The sequence below is a fragment of the Mastacembelus armatus genome, chromosome 1 (assembly GCF_900324485.2).
Source record: "Mastacembelus armatus chromosome 1, fMasArm1.2, whole genome shotgun sequence".
NCBI lineage: Eukaryota > Metazoa > Chordata > Actinopteri > Synbranchiformes > Mastacembelidae > Mastacembelus > Mastacembelus armatus.
This window is the reverse complement of record NC_046633.1, coordinates 23,849,721-23,866,736: the sequence shown is the minus strand read 5'-3', so window position 1 is coordinate 23,866,736 and position 17,016 is coordinate 23,849,721. Positions and strand designations below refer to the sequence as shown.

The window sequence follows — 17,016 nt, the reverse complement described above, 5'->3', positions numbered from 1 at the left end:
CTCTGTAAATATTCAAAGTATATTTTGTTTCAAATGATTAAATGTTGATAAAAAAGATTTGGCCCTACCAACCTGATTCAAGGTGAAATCTAAAGGATTATAGCAGTGATATTTAAAACCATGACAAAAACAAACTGAATGACGTTGTTTTTTTTTGTTTTTTTTGTTTAACATTGTGTGTCATGCTCCAATTAATTTAAGCTTCCTCTTCACTGGGACACGCTTCTAATTACCAAACACTTTCTTTTTTTTTTTGCCAATCAAGACAGTCAACTTTAAACAATAAAAATATCAATCTTTATTCTTTGAAATAGCATATCAAAGATAAAACCTTGATCTATAATTCCATAACAAATTACGCAATAACCATACAACAGTAAACAAAGTTTAACCCAATAACTTTCTCTGGATAAAAGACAATTGTTTTCTTTTTTTTATTATTTTTTATTATGTCTTATAAGTACGGAAAATATTTTTTTGCTGTGACTTAAAGAGGCAAAACATATGCTGCTGAATAACTTGGTTAGGAAATTATGATAATGTCATACATTTAGATGGAGTCTCTACAAAATGTGCCTTGAGCTTGTATGAATGCCCACATTTTTCCCACAAATATTAATAAAAATTCAGTGACGTAATTTTATGTATATTATATAGGTTTTTTTGGCACAAATCCTTCCTCTCAATGAAAAGTAAAACATCCTCCTCTCACAAAATGTTTTATGTTTGCAATGTAAAATTTCTAACCATTATCTACTGGCAGGATTAGATGCTATTATTAAAATCCAATGTACAGATACAGACCACGTCTACACTTCACTAGCAGGTTAACTCATCTTTGGCACCAGTTACAGTGCAGCCTAATCGACAGGGCACAACATGCTGTGTGAGTGCAGGCAACAAAAAACAAACACTTTCTAAACCTATAACACCATCACTGTTTAAGACCTGCAACAAATCTCTGAAAGCCAACAACTGGAATGAAATTTCAATCATCATGATTACACTGAACATACACATAAATACCTATGCATAGATCACTCTATATACTGTATGTGCTTCTCTTTAAAACAGAAAAATGGACTTTTATTTGGTTTACAGTCAGAAAGCAATAAACAAATTCCTCCACAACCTCCATCTTATACAATAATTTTAGAACAGGAACAACAGCAATAAAAACACAATAGTAAATGAGCAATGTAAAATGCAAGTTATGACTGTATTACACAACATTGGCATGACATAGAAAGAGACAGGATGGTTTGGCAAAACAGGGTTCTAAGAGGATTCATTCTTTTCCAGAAGCTGCTCCACACCACTATTGCTTTTTTATTTTGCAGTGTGCAGGTGTCAATGATATCTTCCTCTATAATACTATAAAACTAATCTAAATATCTCTATATAACCCTAATGTCTATACAAAACTATACACCACAAGACAGAGCAGACCAGGCCAGTGACACCAACGCTTATTTCTAGGTTAGATCATATCATCTAATATGCTGTAATTAGTTTTGATTTATGCCATTTGTCCTCATCTGGCCAGCTGTGCATAGTTAAATCTCCTGCAGAGATATTCTGTACATCACAGGCTTTTCTTTTTTTTAATCTCAATATGTTTTCCATTAAGCATGATTAATTCTGATCAACATCCTGTGTCTGTTACTTTGCCACTTGCATGGTTGCTGAACTCCACTGCAGGTCTGACAGTGGATAAGAAGATAACACATAAATCCAGCAGCCAAAACTGACTAGTGGGTCACGTACTGTGTGCATTTAGTTTTGTTTCTCCATAACCTGACAGTTTTCATGGTTTACCGTAAACAATCCTGAATGCAGGACCTCTGTACAATATGTGGATCTTGATTTTGCTCATATTTGCACTGATGGATGCAGATAAGGAAATAGCCCACCAATGAAATAGGGTGGGATTTACTCTGAGTCCTGTGTGTTGTAACTTTCTAATAAATTAAAAGATGTGGGTAGGTAGTCCTTCTATGTAATGAAATTGTCTTCACAGCATGAGTGTGTGACTGTGTGCATGAGGGCATGTTCATGTAAACAGAATATACGTGTGAGTGTATGTTTTGTGCCTGATTGGGTCCTGAAATCCTAATTTGGCACCACACAGGACTCTCTACATCTCATGGGACAGCGCTTCATGCTGGACAGCCACTCCGTTGGCCTGCAGGGCACTGGGCTGTTCCTCAGTCTGACCGTTGGTCTTAGGCTGAAGAGTAGGATGCTCAGGTGGCTGACAGGTGAAGTGGCTGTTGGATTCATTTAACCGACGGACACGATACGTCTCATAGTGGATGATGCCTGTGATGTCCTTGATGTTCTGCATGTGTGTCCTGAAAGGAAGAAGGTAATATTACAAGAGTAGTGTCTGTTATTTTATGTGTTTTACCTCAGTGGTTCCCAAATTGTGTGCCTTTTGGACAGGCCAACGCTGCTGAATGATTTGTTCTGTTTTCATACTTTGCATTTTTACTACACTTGTCTGATGTTCTTGGTTTCTTTGTGAATAGGGCAAACTAGCTATCCCACTATGCCAAACATATGCAAGGAAAAAACATCCTACCTTGCACCAACACTGGTCAAATGTTTGGGATCACCTACATTTTTCAATCAAAGTTTCTTCATTTTATATTGACATTTTAAAGACTGAAAGTCCATTGATTAAAGTGATAAATTGCTAGAGGTAAAGAAATGATCCCAGTAGTTTCTACAGGTGTCCAAACGTTGGTTGGACATTCAAAACAAGGAAGGCTTGCTTGTTACTGCACCCTCTGAAGCATTACCAGGACAATACATCAACAAGAAGTAGTGCTGCAGATTGCTATTATAATGGTGAGGAAAAGGCAATTAACAAAAGACAAGGATCCTTCCAGGCTGTGCTAGAAAAGAACGATGGAACGGCAACAGTCTCAGGTTCTCCATGTGAATAGTGAAAGCAAAGAAACCTACAAGTGCAGCATATTTGTGGGATCCTCCACAACAATCTGTAGCACCTTCGGTCCCAACAATATTTGATTTTAATTATAGAAAGAATGTCACAAGTATGTTCGACTTTAGAAAGAGTCAAGAACCAGAAAACTTTTGTTGATAGTGTATATGACCATGGACATATCATATGTCTAAGGAACCACTCAACCCATCTGGTGGAATTTAATTTGAACTGACTTCAGTGGGGAATGAAGAGCTGTTTCCAATTCATTTTCACACAAGACATAGTAAGTGATTACTGATCTCACAGGAGGCTCAGTCCATAACAGTGTTTTTAACAAGTCCCTGCTGTAAAAACAAAAGTCTACAGTGTGCTGGAAGCTCACCTGATGAGAAGGTCTCGCAGGTGGGCAAACTCGCAGTGTGCGATATTCTCAACTATAAGATGAGAGAGGGGAGAGACAAAAGTAAACATTAAATTTATACCTTGACAGACAGTCAGAAATATAATCTTGAGCAGTCAAAATATATTAAGACTTCACAGAGAAACATGCCCCATATATGAAATAGTTTTGAAGTAATGACAAACTAAACATGAGGCCCCTTTTATTGAAGCACACATTTTATTCCTTGCAACACCATGAGATGGCAGTGTTGCTCCTAAGTCAACTGAAGGGCATCCTCTAACATGACATCTCCAGCAATTTTCTTAAGCCAAGATAAGGCACTCCCCCACTTTCAAGTAATTTAATACATCTCAGCTCTCTTCTATATTGGAGAACTTTAAGTGAGACGTTTTAACAAACTCCCTGTGACAAGCTGCTGGTGCTTCTAGGATGGCTAATGCATGTTTGAATTATAGATTATGTCAAGAGTGTAAGAAGAAAAAAAAAAAAAAGGAGGGTGCTATTTATGTAAAGCTTTGAAATCCTGGGACAGGAAATTAAATTCTCTTTGAAAGAGGTAGAGTGGAATAACTTGCCGGTCATGGGAGTGTTGATTAGTACCACTGAGGAAACACACCACTACTTTGTAAGAAGCTACTCTGCTGGTATCTCCACTCTACTCCTGGGGAAGTGCCTTGAGATGATTTGTATTGTGATTTGGCGCTATACAAATAAAATTGAATTGAATTGAATATATATGTATGTGTATATATATGTATATGTATATATATATATATATACACATATACATATATATACACAGTGGAATATATACATTTAAATGCATGTCTGATCGCATCTTCTTCCTTTTTTAAGTGTCCTCTTAAGTAAAATTTCCTCTCAACTTGTTATATACGGAGACTCCACTGCCAGCTTCTCCTGTGAGGCCTAATTTATGATGTTGGTGCTGACAGGCCCGGCAGACCAGCAGCTTCCTCTCTCATGCCACTTGGCTTGACTAAAACGGAGCCATTGTTCTTTTGGCCGGACAGGACGCCATTAGTCCCACAGTCCGTGTACTTCACCTCTCTCACCCCGCAGCTCTGTAGAGTTTAATAACACTTACTGACAGAGCAGCAGCTACAGTGGTGTGAAAAAGTGTTGGCCCTCTTCCTGAATCTTATTTTTTTGTATGTTTGTCACACAATGTTTCAGATCATCAAACAAATTTAAATATTAGTCAAAGATAACACAAGTAAACACATCATGCAGTTTTTAAATGAAGGTTTTTATTATTAAGGGAAAACAAAATCCAAAACTACATGGCCCTGTGTGTAAAAGTGTTTGACCCCTAAACCTAATAACTGGTTGGGCCACCCTTAACAGCAACAACTGCAATCAAGCGTTTGTGATAACTTGCAATGAGTCTGTTACAGCACTGTGGAGGAATTTTGGCCCACACATCTTTGCAGAATTGGTGTAATTCATCCACATTGGAGGGTTTTTGAGCATGAACCACCTTTTTAAAGTCATGCTACAGCATCTCAATCGGATTCAGGTCAGGGCTTTGACTAGGCCACTCCAAAGTCTTCATTTTGTTTGTCTTCAGCCATTCAGAGGTGGACTTGCTGGTGTGTTTTGGATCATTGTCCTGCTGCAGAACCCAAGTTTGCTTCAGCTTGAGGTCACGAACAGATGACTGGACATTCTCCTTCAGGATTTTTTGGTAGACAGCAGAATTCATGGTTCCATTTATCACGGCAAGTCTTCTAGGTCCTGAAGCAGCAAAACAGCCCCAGACCATCTCACTACCACCACCACATTTTACTGCTGGTATGATGTTCTTTTTCTGAAATGCAGTGTTACTTTTACACCAGACGTAATGGGACACACACCTTCCAAAAAGTTCAACTTTTGTCTCGTCAGTCCACAGAGTATTTTCCCAAAAGTCTTGGGGATCATCAAAATGTTTTCTGGCAAAACTGAGACAAGCCTCTATGTTCTTTTTGCTCAGCAGCGGTTTTCGTCTTGGAACTCTGCCATGCAGACCATTTTTGCCCAGTGTCTTTCTTGTGGTGGAGTCATGAACAGTGACCTTAACTGAGGCAAGTGAGGCCTGCAGTTCTTTGGATGTTGTTGGGTCTTTTGTGACCTCTTGGATGAGTCGTCGCTGCGCTCTTGGGCTATTTTTGGTCGGCCGGCCACTCCTGGGAAGGTTCTCCACTGTTCTCCACTGTTCCATGTTTTCACCATTTGTAGATAATGGCTCTCACTGTGGTTCGCTGCAGTCCCAAAGCTTTAGAAATGGCTTTATAACTTTAGAAATGGCTTTATAACCTTTTCCAGACTGATAGATCTCAGTTACTTTCTTTCTCATTTGTTTTTGAATTTCTTTGTATCTTGGCGTGATGTCTAGCTTTTGAGGATCTTTTGGTCTACTTCACTTTGTCAGGCAGGTCCTATTTAAGTGATTTCTTGATTGTGAACAGGTGTGGCAGTAATCAGGCCTGGGTGTGGCTAGAGGAATTGAACTCAGATGTGATTAACAGTTAAGTTATGTTTTAACGGAGGGGCAAACACTTTTTAACACAGGGCCATGTAGTTTTGGATTTTGTTTTCCCTTAATAATAAAAACCTTCATTTAAAAACTGCATGATGTGTTTACTTGTGTTATCTTTGACTAATATTTAAATTAGTTTGATGATCTGAAACAAAGTGTGACAAACATGCAAAAAAATAAGAAATCAGGAAGGAGGCCAAAGCTTTTTCACACCACAGTACTTTCAGGTTTTAAGAAAAAAAAGGTTGAGTACTAGAAATCCTCATCCTTTTAGGAAGAAAAACAGCCTTGTTTTAACTTGAACTCCAAATGTTATAGTTGGTATTACAAGGCCACATTATGCATCCTAATATATTTACAAAGATAATCATTGCAAAATATTTCCAACTTGATTTTTGCACTTCACTATGGCTTTTAATGATTTCTAAAACTTATAAACAATCACCAAGTTACAACTAAGCAGATGTCTTGTCCAAAGAAATAATTCAATGATTTATGTTTTGGCAAATAAACATATATTTTTACAAAAAATTTATAGGCGTTTATAGTTTTATAAATAAGCTACAGTTCAATATGGATGATGTGAGTGTGCTGATGTGTAGTCTGGGAAGGAGACCAGGCCTCTTCACCTGTGTTTTTGTCCTCCAATCATACGTTAACTCTCAGTCCAGACAGATGTCCTCTCTCTTTCTCTCTCGCTGACGCACACGCACACACACGCACGCACGCACGCACACACGCACGCACGCACACACGCACGCACACACACACACGCACACACACACACACACACACACACACACACACAAACATACACTCACGGGTGAGGTAAGGACACCCGCTTCCTAAGAAAATCCTTGGCAGTACAAGTGTAGAGCACAGGCCAAGAAATGTAAACTGTATTAAAGCCATGCAAGTGTGTGTGTGTGTGTGTGTGTGTGTGTGTGTGTGTTTTATGTTCCTGTGAATTATCCCAATGGACACAGAAAGTCTCTGTAAATCTCCTCCTCTGGTCTCGTACATCCCCCTAGCTACAGAGTCAAACAAACGCCTGGTAGTCAAACAACAGACGGTTAAACCAGCTGGCCAGATTTTAAAGCTGCAGTTTGTAACTTTCCATATGTTCAAAATACATCCAAAATCAAAATCTGTCTCTTGCATGTGATTGTATTATCTATTATAGTGAGACAATTAGATGGCCTTGGCACTGTCAACTGAAAGTGTGAATATGGTAAATGGGCCATTTTTTTTTAGTGTTAGACCAAATCCCACCATGCAGATGGACTTTATAATATACTATTAGACCAATCTGGAATATGCAATAACTACATTTTAAAAAAAAAAAAAAAAAAAAAAAGTCAGTGAATTTTAGTTTTAACTCATGCTGGCTCTGGCTGACCTGTGTTTAGGATACATTAATCTGCCTGGTGACTCATTTTCAATTGTCTGTTTGTCAAATCTAACCAACTGTGGAATTTTGTGTGTGTGTGTGCACATGTTTGTGTCTTATCATTTATGTGTTATTACCCTCTATGGTGCCCCATTTTGTTTTCCTTCCCAGAATCCTCTTCCCGTTCACCTGGTACTCCTGGTCACTGCCCACCACAGCAAAAGGGATCATCTCCTGTTGAGTGCAAACACACACACACACACAAATACACACATCATTGACCACATCTTTCGCAATGATTTAGTTTCAGGTCGTCTTATTGTTGTTTGCCTTTGCTGGAAAAAGATGCTTCAATCAACCTTTTGGGCAGATATGGTGGCGTTTAAGGGTCGACTGAAGCAGACACCGAACAATGTGAACTTACCCTGATTTTGTCATTGATCATCCTGTCCTCTGTGTCCTCATCAAACTCTTTCTGAGGGTAAACATCGATCCCATTGGCTCGCAGTTCTTCTCTAATCTGCATAATGATGCAAACAAAATTACATAATATATAGAGCCATAGCACAGCAGGATGTCCGATATACAGCATAATGCAATATTTTCTCAGTTGAATGTGTTGTTGTTAAATCATCATTACTCAGAGAGGAGGGTTTCCATAATGAGAGCTGACACTGAGACTAAATTAGGAGATGTCAGACACAAATCCTTCATCTATTATCTCACTATTCCAGCACTCAGCCAGCAGCCAACACCCAAGTCTATCAGTCACTATAACCACAAACACACTTGCTGCTTGGACTGAACCCTGGTTATATGAAGATATTTAAATTCAGGCCAGATAGTCGAATAGATGGTGCTGGAACCCACTAGAGGACTTAAGCAAATACTTGATTGTGTTATATTGGCTGGTGGACATTAAATGGTTCCTATATCCCTAAGATGGAGGAGTTAACATGTAGGTTAACCACTCTTGGGGGAAAAAAAAAATTAGACGGATCCAGATTCATCCAGACTGATGGATGGCTTATAAAAGGGCCACCCCAATTCTATGTCAATATAATAAGTGAAACACAAACACAGATGCAGAAAAATGGACAGACAAGCTTCTGAGAAGAATAAAAGCACAATTACTACTCCTGACAATTTACACCTGGTCCTTACTCAGACATTTCATTGTTTGTCCTTGGAAGCTTTCTCAGGATTAAACTAAGTGAAATTGGACAAAAACAAACAAACAAACAAAAAAAACAAAACTGTGGATTAGAGGCATCAGACCAGACGCTCACACCTGTACTCACAGAGCTGAAAATTCAATAGAAAAATCCTACTATTGTGTTTGTATGTCAAGTTGCTGCTGGAAAACAAATGGGGGGGGAAACATCTGGCCAAAGAGACTTTTAGTTAATAATCTTCAAGGTCATACAGAGCAGGCAGCCAACCAAAACAGTTCAGTTACAAGCTCAGTGGCATCCTTTCTCTGCCAGGTCCTGGTCCTATCTCTACTTAGGTCTTATTGGATGGTATGAGAGGCATCAGGGGGAGAAACAGTAGCCAAGATACCCATTGTGCTTCTACCCCTCTAAAATGAATACGCTGATAGGGATGTCCGAATCCTTGGAAGGAGGGAATAGTGAGATAAAGGACATGATGGAGAAAGGCAGGTGGCGGTCTGCCTCCTGTGGACTGATAATTATCCAACAGAAACACAGAGGAAGGGATGCAGCAGGCCCCGGTTAAGACTCCACACATTGCAGGTATGATAGGAGAATCATGTAACCAAATATATGAATGAGATTAAATGCATTTAAATTCATGGAAGATATTTTCAGATATTTGTAAAAGCACACATACACACCTACTTAAATTCACTCACACACACTCCTCTCACCTTCTGTTTAAAGTAGTCCCTCTCCTCCAGGGTGAGTGTGTCCGCTTTAGCGATGACGGGCACGATGTTGACCACTTTACTGAGACGCGCCATGAACTCCACATCCAGAGGCCTCAGACTGCAGGATGACAGAGACAACGGAGAACAAATTAAATTCATGCATATTTGGGTGTTAATTGCTTGAATGTGCCAAAATGAAAGAGTACTGTGCTTCAGGACCAAAAATCATCTCACAGATTTTGGCATCTATGCTCTATACACAGATATAAGGATGTACAGCTTATTTTACTTTTTCTTTGTAACACATCTGCAGGTTGTTTTATCCCACTTGGTACAATATATTTTATTTTTGTTCTCTATGACACAAAGAAAGCATCTTTTAATTTGGTGCATCTGTATTTGTCAGACATGTAATGAACCATAGTGGCCACCAGAGGACAATCATGGTCTGTTCCATTACCTTCAGCCTACCCTAGTTTATTACTCCACATACTGCATTAGTAGAGGTTGCAGTTTCTTTTCTTATTCTCAAACCCTTTTCCTATTACTCAATCCTATTTCAGTAAACTGTATTTGAGCTTGCACATTAAATTTAAAGCTTAATGTATTAAACACTTATTTTTAATATTAATGCTTTTGTCCAACAAATGTGGATAAAAGTATATTCTCAGTGTGTGTTTTCTCTTTTCTCCTTTAACAGCCATATGGTCGCCACTGGTAAAGCAGTGATTAGCCTGGACCAAGTATTGATCTATACTGTGTTCGCCAGTGTTCTCTGTGTTTTTTATCTATCTCAGTGTTGCCTGCAGCTGCTCCTCCAGACGGGCTCCCCTCATGCTGTCTGCTCTGCCCTCCAATTAGCCCCAGCCAAGTCAGGCCAGCCTGGTTTAAAGACCCAGAGGCAGCTGCAGGAGAGGCCTGGTTGGCTCTCCACCATGACTGGCAGCCATGTCACCATGAAACACTGGGTGCATGTGTTATAGTGAGAGAGAGGAAAATAGAAACTGAGCAGCACAAAGGCAAAGAGGGATGACATAGTAAGCCATGCATTCAACCAGAGATTGAAAGCATTACATTTTATATTCAGTATTTCCTACTGGAAATATTCCTACTAGCATGTGAAACATCTATTTAGAGAGGAAGGACAGAAAAGAGAAGAAAGACCAGGGGGCTGATGCTCTTGGTTTATATAATACAACAGAAATGATGTAACTGCATACATAAAAAATATGCAAAGAAATGGGAATATACAATGGATCACATGCATGACTGAGCAGACATGCAAACTTTCATGTGTAATCTATCTGCGCACTCTAACATATACTGTGTGGACAATAGATGCACCTGTATGAATGCATATACAGATGTACACCAACAGGAATCCATAAATCGCCTTTATATTTACATAAAGTGAGAAAATATCCTCTGTGGTCAAATGAGAAGTGGAGTAAACAACCTACCACATTGTAAAAAGCGTTGGCTTCTCTTGTTTTCAATAATAGACCAGAAAGCAGCTCTGAGCTGATGAGAGTCAAAGTGCACCCTTCAATTTCTCAGGAAGACATGTTAAATGAGCTAACACCAAGGCTGCCCACAGGGAAAATAGTGCGGCTGACTCTGCTATAATCAGAAATGGCTGCTGAAGCCAAGACTGTGTTCTGCTTCATTGAGCATCGTTCATCTATCTGAAACCACATAAGCAACTAAAAAGCAAATTGCTGACATGCAAATTTCATTTGAACCTTGATAAATCTCACAGCCTTGATAAATACAAACTGCTGTTCGGTATGTTTTAAATGGGAAATCGAGATAATCGAAGGAAGAAAAAGCAGCATATCGCCAATGATTGAAACCCTAAAGAGGTACCAGGGAAGTTCTGTCATCATTTTCCACCCTGTCGGTCTTGAACTGTGGGTACATGGCAAAGGCGTCTGGAGGCTTTGGCACTGTGTCTGTATAATTGGTAACAGGCCTTAATTTAAATCTTCAACTGGCAAAAGCAAAACAGTTTTTAGATTTGTTCCACTAAATTATTTTCATGAATCAGGCTACTTATCCAGCACAAATGGAGCTTCAAATATATTGTTTCTCAAAGGCTTAGAATCATTTTCATGGACTGGAATTGCAGGTATGTGCTGTACTGCAGATCTGTGTGCTGCCCAGTCTGTATCTGAACATATACACACATAGATGTTGTCTATTTAACGATATTCCTCTTAATGCTAGGTCACAACAGTAGACCCAACACTCTGCTTTGTACTCCTGTCTACAACTCTCTGGTTGGCTCTAATAAAGACACCACTTCCTGACAGATGTTTAGCAGCGTTGCTTTTGAAATGAGTGTGTACTTCCCTGTATTCATGTTTCACACTGGAGGGCAAATGTTTGATGATATAGGAACAGAGAGAGAGAAACAAGACAGATTCACAGTGAGGAGAGCAGTTCAGGTGTTGAACTTAACTCTGCAGCTGTGAGCACGAGGATACAGAAACACATTCACGACATACATGCAACATGTGCATGAACAAGTGGTAGCATGTCTACTGCCCACTTAAGTCCACTGCCAACACAGCTCTATACAAAGAGCAACACACACACACGCACACGCACACACACACACACACACACACACACACACACACACACACACACACACACACACACACACACACACACACACACACACACACACACACACACACACACACACACACACACTCTATCTGTAGCAGCAGCTGTGGTGACATGAGCAGATGATGAAAGGGTCTGTCAAACAGCAGGACACCGCAGACACACACACACATCATCCCACACTCACAGAGAAAACATTTAAGTGGACAACTGGTGAGTTACAGCTACACAGCAGTGGATGTATGCAATCAGGTGGTTGGTGAATGTGTGTGTGTGTGTGTTTGGAGGTGGTGCGTGAGTGTGTTGTGTACAATACAGCAGTCCTACCAAGATGCTTGTATGAAACACAGATACTCAGCCTTGTCTGCTGTTTATTTGCATGTGTGCCTGTATGTCCTGATACGCCCTTAGTGCATATGAGGACACACAGCTCATCTGTCCTCAACTGTTTAATTAAATAGGAATTGACTGGACAAAAGTGCCTGAAATCACCAACAGAGAAATGAGGTTTGTAGCTGAAGCAAACGTAACGTAAGTGAAGCAATCAGCCTCCACCTGGTTTCTTAACAAGAGACACAACATGCTTTGCCATGATACCATGAGGGCACTTTGAACATCGCTCATTATGACTATGCAGTGTTGTTATTCCTTTCATTTCCTTGGACACAATCTCAGTGACTGCACACCACAGACAATATTTTTCTTCTTGCGCTCCAAATCTAGTCCAGTGCTGGAACACACACTGATCAAAATATGTTAGTCCCTCACCACTGTCATGTTGGATTCTATCAGGAACACATCTGCAAACCACTTGGATTCCTTTTTTTCTCTCTATTAAACGATGGTAAACATGTTCCAGATGAATAAAAGACACTGAATCAATAATCAAATCCAGACCTCTGAAGCAGCAGTTTTTCCAAATTTTACAATCACACTAGATTACAAGTTGGCTACATATGTTTTACTGGTAAATCATCATCTGTAAGCCTATAATCAACATGCTCAGGTCAAAGTTTTAACTATTTCATATATAATGTACATATAAGATTGCCTCAAACATTAAAATCACTCCTATTCAAAATAAAGTACTGCACTTCTGATATCTTTATAGTGGTTGCATGTTCTCGCTCAACAGTGAGAATTTCTCTGTGAAACCTGACTCCTCAGGTGATACTTTAGTGTCTCTGAGCAGGGAATGAGTTCCACATGTGGTCACCACAAAGACAGACAGAAATAAAGAGCTAGAGAAGGACACTTCCATTGTGCTGTGGAAAGACAATAGGTCAAGGGATGAACTCTCTGAAAGCCTGATTCATCTCTGCAGCTGTGGGAGAAACTGGTGGGATGAGTAACAAAAAAAATGGGGCATGCGTGTCTCTTTGATATGTTGTCATACCAGTGGCCTGTGGGAGGTATGAAGTATATGCAGCAGTGCACCCTGGAGTCCGGGATCCTCTTCTTCCGGTTGATGTTGATCTCCTCCTGCAGGTAGGCTTCATACTGGTCGTTGATGAACTTCATGATGGGTTGCCAGCTGACAACAGAATTAGCCAACAATAAGAACTGAGTTTTTACTCCAACCTAACCCGTTAAATCAGCCCCTTTTCCTTAAAGAGCTGTTAAGCCTTTAAAAATCATTAATATGCACGTTCCCATGACTAAATGAATGATAAAACTGCAGTGTTTTTACTGAAGTGTGGCTGTAATAACTATGTGGAGTGATTAAGTAACAGTAACTTTATAACTCCTCCTGCGGCCTTGATATCAAGTATCTTCAGCTCACCAGTTTTCATTGTTAATCTGATCTCCAAAGCCTGGAGTGTCGATTACTGTCAGTTTCATCCTCACTCCTTTCTCCTCAATATCTGCACAAAGAAAAGTCATATAGTTTGAATTTTTGGACACACAAACACACAGACACATAGAGAGCAAAATAAAAGTAGTACAGAGCAGCTTAAAACAAATTTAGTATATTAATATCAATCTATTTAGGCTGACCATGACTGATGGACTTGATCTCGATGGTCTTGGGGATCCTCTCCTCTGGGTTTGGCTGAACTGACTTGCGGCTCACCTTGGATTTGAACAGGGTGTTCATCAGAGTGGACTTCCCCAGACCGCTTTGCCCTGAATAGGAAAACAGTTAGAGGAAGCAGGAGCACACTGACAAATGATTTTAACCATAGACACAAGGTCAAAGTTGTTAAAGACAGAAGCCTCATTCAATTCAAACACAAAAGTTTCTTTTAGGGGTTTTCTCACCACAAAGAGTGAAAATTAATAAGCACAGGCATTCCTGATATTTGGCTTGCGTGGTACTGTGTGTGTGTGTGTGTGTGTGTGTGTGTGTGTGTGAATTAACTGCAAGCACAGCAAGACAGCTGCAGTGTCAGACGAGCAGAATGAGCAGGTCAGCGTAGATGTATTGTATAAAAAACATGAAGATGAACAGAAACACAACTAATTCAAAAGAATTTAACAACTTTTAAGACAAATCAAATCACCAGTCAATGATTCCCACGTACTGTCTGTCGTCTACTCCAAGTGTAGACAGTTGTAAAATAATAATTTGTAATAATTTTTAACTTTAAGTGTGAACTCACTAAAGTATAAAACTTAAAGAGCCTTTAAAATATATTCAAAGTATTTTACAAAATCAACAGAGTGAGAAATTGTTGGAAATAAATGACTTTGTACATGTGGGGTGTTTCTAGCATCACTTGTTAGTTTTGACCTTTAAATAGCAGTAAATTCTATTGGGACAACAGATGAAAGATGCCTGCAAAAGGATTTGAGTTTTGTTTGCAGATACTATAATTTTGAAACCTTTATGTAAATATCATATAATACAAACTTGTATGTGTTTTGATATTTCTTAAACAAAAAGGTCCCACACATATATCTCCACAGTATGTTTCACATTTTCCTCCAAATTTCTCTCCCGCTCTCCATTCACAGCCCCTATGGACATCCACTGTGGCGTGTGGAGTGTTGCCAGGCTGCCAGGCCCTCTGCAGCACCCAGGGCACCCTTTGGCACCGCTCTTTCCCTGTGTGTCACAAACACACCCTACACGCAGTCTTCTTAGTCACATGCACTCCCCCACGTTCACATGTTTTTTCTCTCCAACACACACATCGCCACACAATGAGACACCCTGGCTGCCCTCTCTGCATGGCGCAAATGAAAAGGTCAGCTGGCTGAGGGCAGGGATTAGGCAAAAGCATCTCACAGAGTGCACCACAAGTGATAGGGCCAAAAGCACAGCTGCTTTAACCTTTCACATCTTTGCCAGCAAACCAAGTGGCAACTCCAAGTGCCAACGGAAACCACGTTAGAATCACAAAAAGTGCCATGTTGTTGCATAAATCTCAAATAAATCTTCTCAGTGTTGTTCTTGTAATGCAACACCTTCATTGAACAGTGAACATAAACACCTGTGAATCTAAAAAAAACTTTAACTGCATAACATTATGACAATCCCATGAACTCCAGGGACTGAATAAAAACGTCGAGCACTGATTAAGCCAAAGACTGAGACCAAGCACAGGTCGACACTGGCCTTGCATTGAGAAATATGACTCCAGTGAGGTGTAAGAACCTGAGATGTTGCTATAGTACTGTATCTCAGGGCTCCCTCTAGCAGTCCAAAATCACTGCGTCTATTCTATTGAAAACCTTTATGCCAGTCTACACAGTGTGACGGTGTTACTTCACAACACAGTGTTAAATATCATCTCACACAAGTTTCATTTCTCCTCAAGGTGATGGAGCCCTACATGTGGATACATGTCAGTGTAAAGTAGAAATGTGCACTCTGCAACAAGATGAAAAACTGAGAAAGATTAAAGGCAGTGTTGTTTCACTGAGGCACATTATTTATTCCCACAAATAAACATCCAATGAAACAAACTGCACCGTCATAACTTTCTCATTAAAACATGTTCTTAATTTACAACATCTGAAATGGCTATGGCTTTTTTCATGGACCGTATGTTGTGGGATGTCTCCTTAGAGCTGTTCTGACATGCTGTCTAGCTTGTGGGCACAAAATCCCACCCTGCAGGGCCTGAAATCAAACTGAGTGTTTTCTACACTAACTACCAACCTGCCAACATGAACAAAACCAAAACATAAACACTGAGGCTTTAGACAAATGATGCTATACCTTAGTATAAAAACAGAAAGAAATAAAAACACATCTTCACATTCATTCCTGTGGGGATAATTTGTGCATAGGTTTGGCCTTGGGTTTGCTCTCTGAGCAGCATTGTGCTCCCTGAGGAGTGCGTGCTGCAGAGTAATAGCCATCAGTATAGCACTTTCTCAGCCTGCCACCCTGTATGTATCCACTCAAGTCAGTGTCTGTCTTTCTTATATCACAGACACACAAAGAAAAACCTTGAAGCAGAAAAAACACCATGCTGGCTGGTGCTTAACAAAAAAAAAACAAAAGGAGAAACAAACATAGTTTAGTTTTTTTGTTTGTATCAGAGGACAGAAAAGAAGCAGTTTCATGGTGAGTGCAAAAAAGAGAAGTAATAAAAAATGAGTTTTTCCTGTCACTGACAATAAACTAAGCACTTCATGTGGTCTTATATGATAAACAAATATCTGTGTAGGTTTATACTGTTGTGTATTTTGGATTGAGAATTGCTACATTGCTTTGTTCTGCATATTGTGTTATTGAAGTCCAAATTGCAAATGTTTATAATGGTTACAATCTGATCTTTCTTGTTGAATTCAGCACTGAGTCAATAACTGATGTGAACGTAAGACATTTGGAAGCAATCACAATCTCCAAGTCCTCTCTTATACATCTGTGTCACTTTTGATTATAGAAGTTTATTCTAATCTAACATTAAGGCCTAATGAAGCTCAATGTCAAGGCCCAGATTTGGCTGGATAGGAAACTATGAGGTCAGACTCACCCACAACCATAATATTGAGCTCGAAGCCCTGCTTCATAGCCTTCCTCCTCATCTGCTCCAGAATGGCATCAATCCCCACATAGCTGAAGTCGCTGCCATGGGTTTTCTCCCCCTTACCCTGAGGGTTGGGGTGGGGAGGTTTTGCAGACTCAGACATGTTGCTGTGGCTCAGATTGACCTCTGACCCTGAGAGATACAAAAAAAAGAGCAGGTATGGAGCAGGAATCAAAGTGATCCTAAAGTTTGTAGATGTCCATATTATGCAGTGAGGTTAAATA

General features: G+C 39.7%; 1 protein-coding gene across 5 annotated transcripts in view; it reads right to left on the bottom strand.

Moving 5' to 3' along the window:
- Positions 1-274: 274 nt before the first annotated feature.
- septin9b (septin 9b) overlaps positions 275-17,016 on the bottom strand; it is a 69,677-nt gene continuing 52,935 nt past the window's right edge. For 3 of the 5 annotated variants that reach the window (XM_026302523.2, XM_026302522.1, XM_026302521.2), the window contains exons 3-11: positions 16,739-16,924; positions 13,806-13,934; positions 13,591-13,672; positions 13,204-13,341; positions 9,177-9,294; positions 7,710-7,805; positions 7,423-7,519; positions 3,336-3,387; positions 275-2,354 (exon numbers count right to left, since the gene is read on the bottom strand). In XM_026302523.2, coding sequence (XP_026158308.1) covers positions 2,138-2,354; positions 3,336-3,387; positions 7,423-7,519; positions 7,710-7,805; positions 9,177-9,294; positions 13,204-13,341; positions 13,591-13,672; positions 13,806-13,934; positions 16,739-16,924 — 1,115 coding nt within the window. In that variant the 3' untranslated portion in view covers positions 275-2,137. The remainder of the gene's footprint in view (positions 2,355-3,335; positions 3,388-7,422; positions 7,520-7,709; positions 7,806-9,176; positions 9,295-13,203; positions 13,342-13,590; positions 13,673-13,805; positions 13,935-16,738; positions 16,925-17,016) is intronic. The other 2 variants (XM_026302525.1, XM_026302524.1) reach the window with 1 other exon arrangement.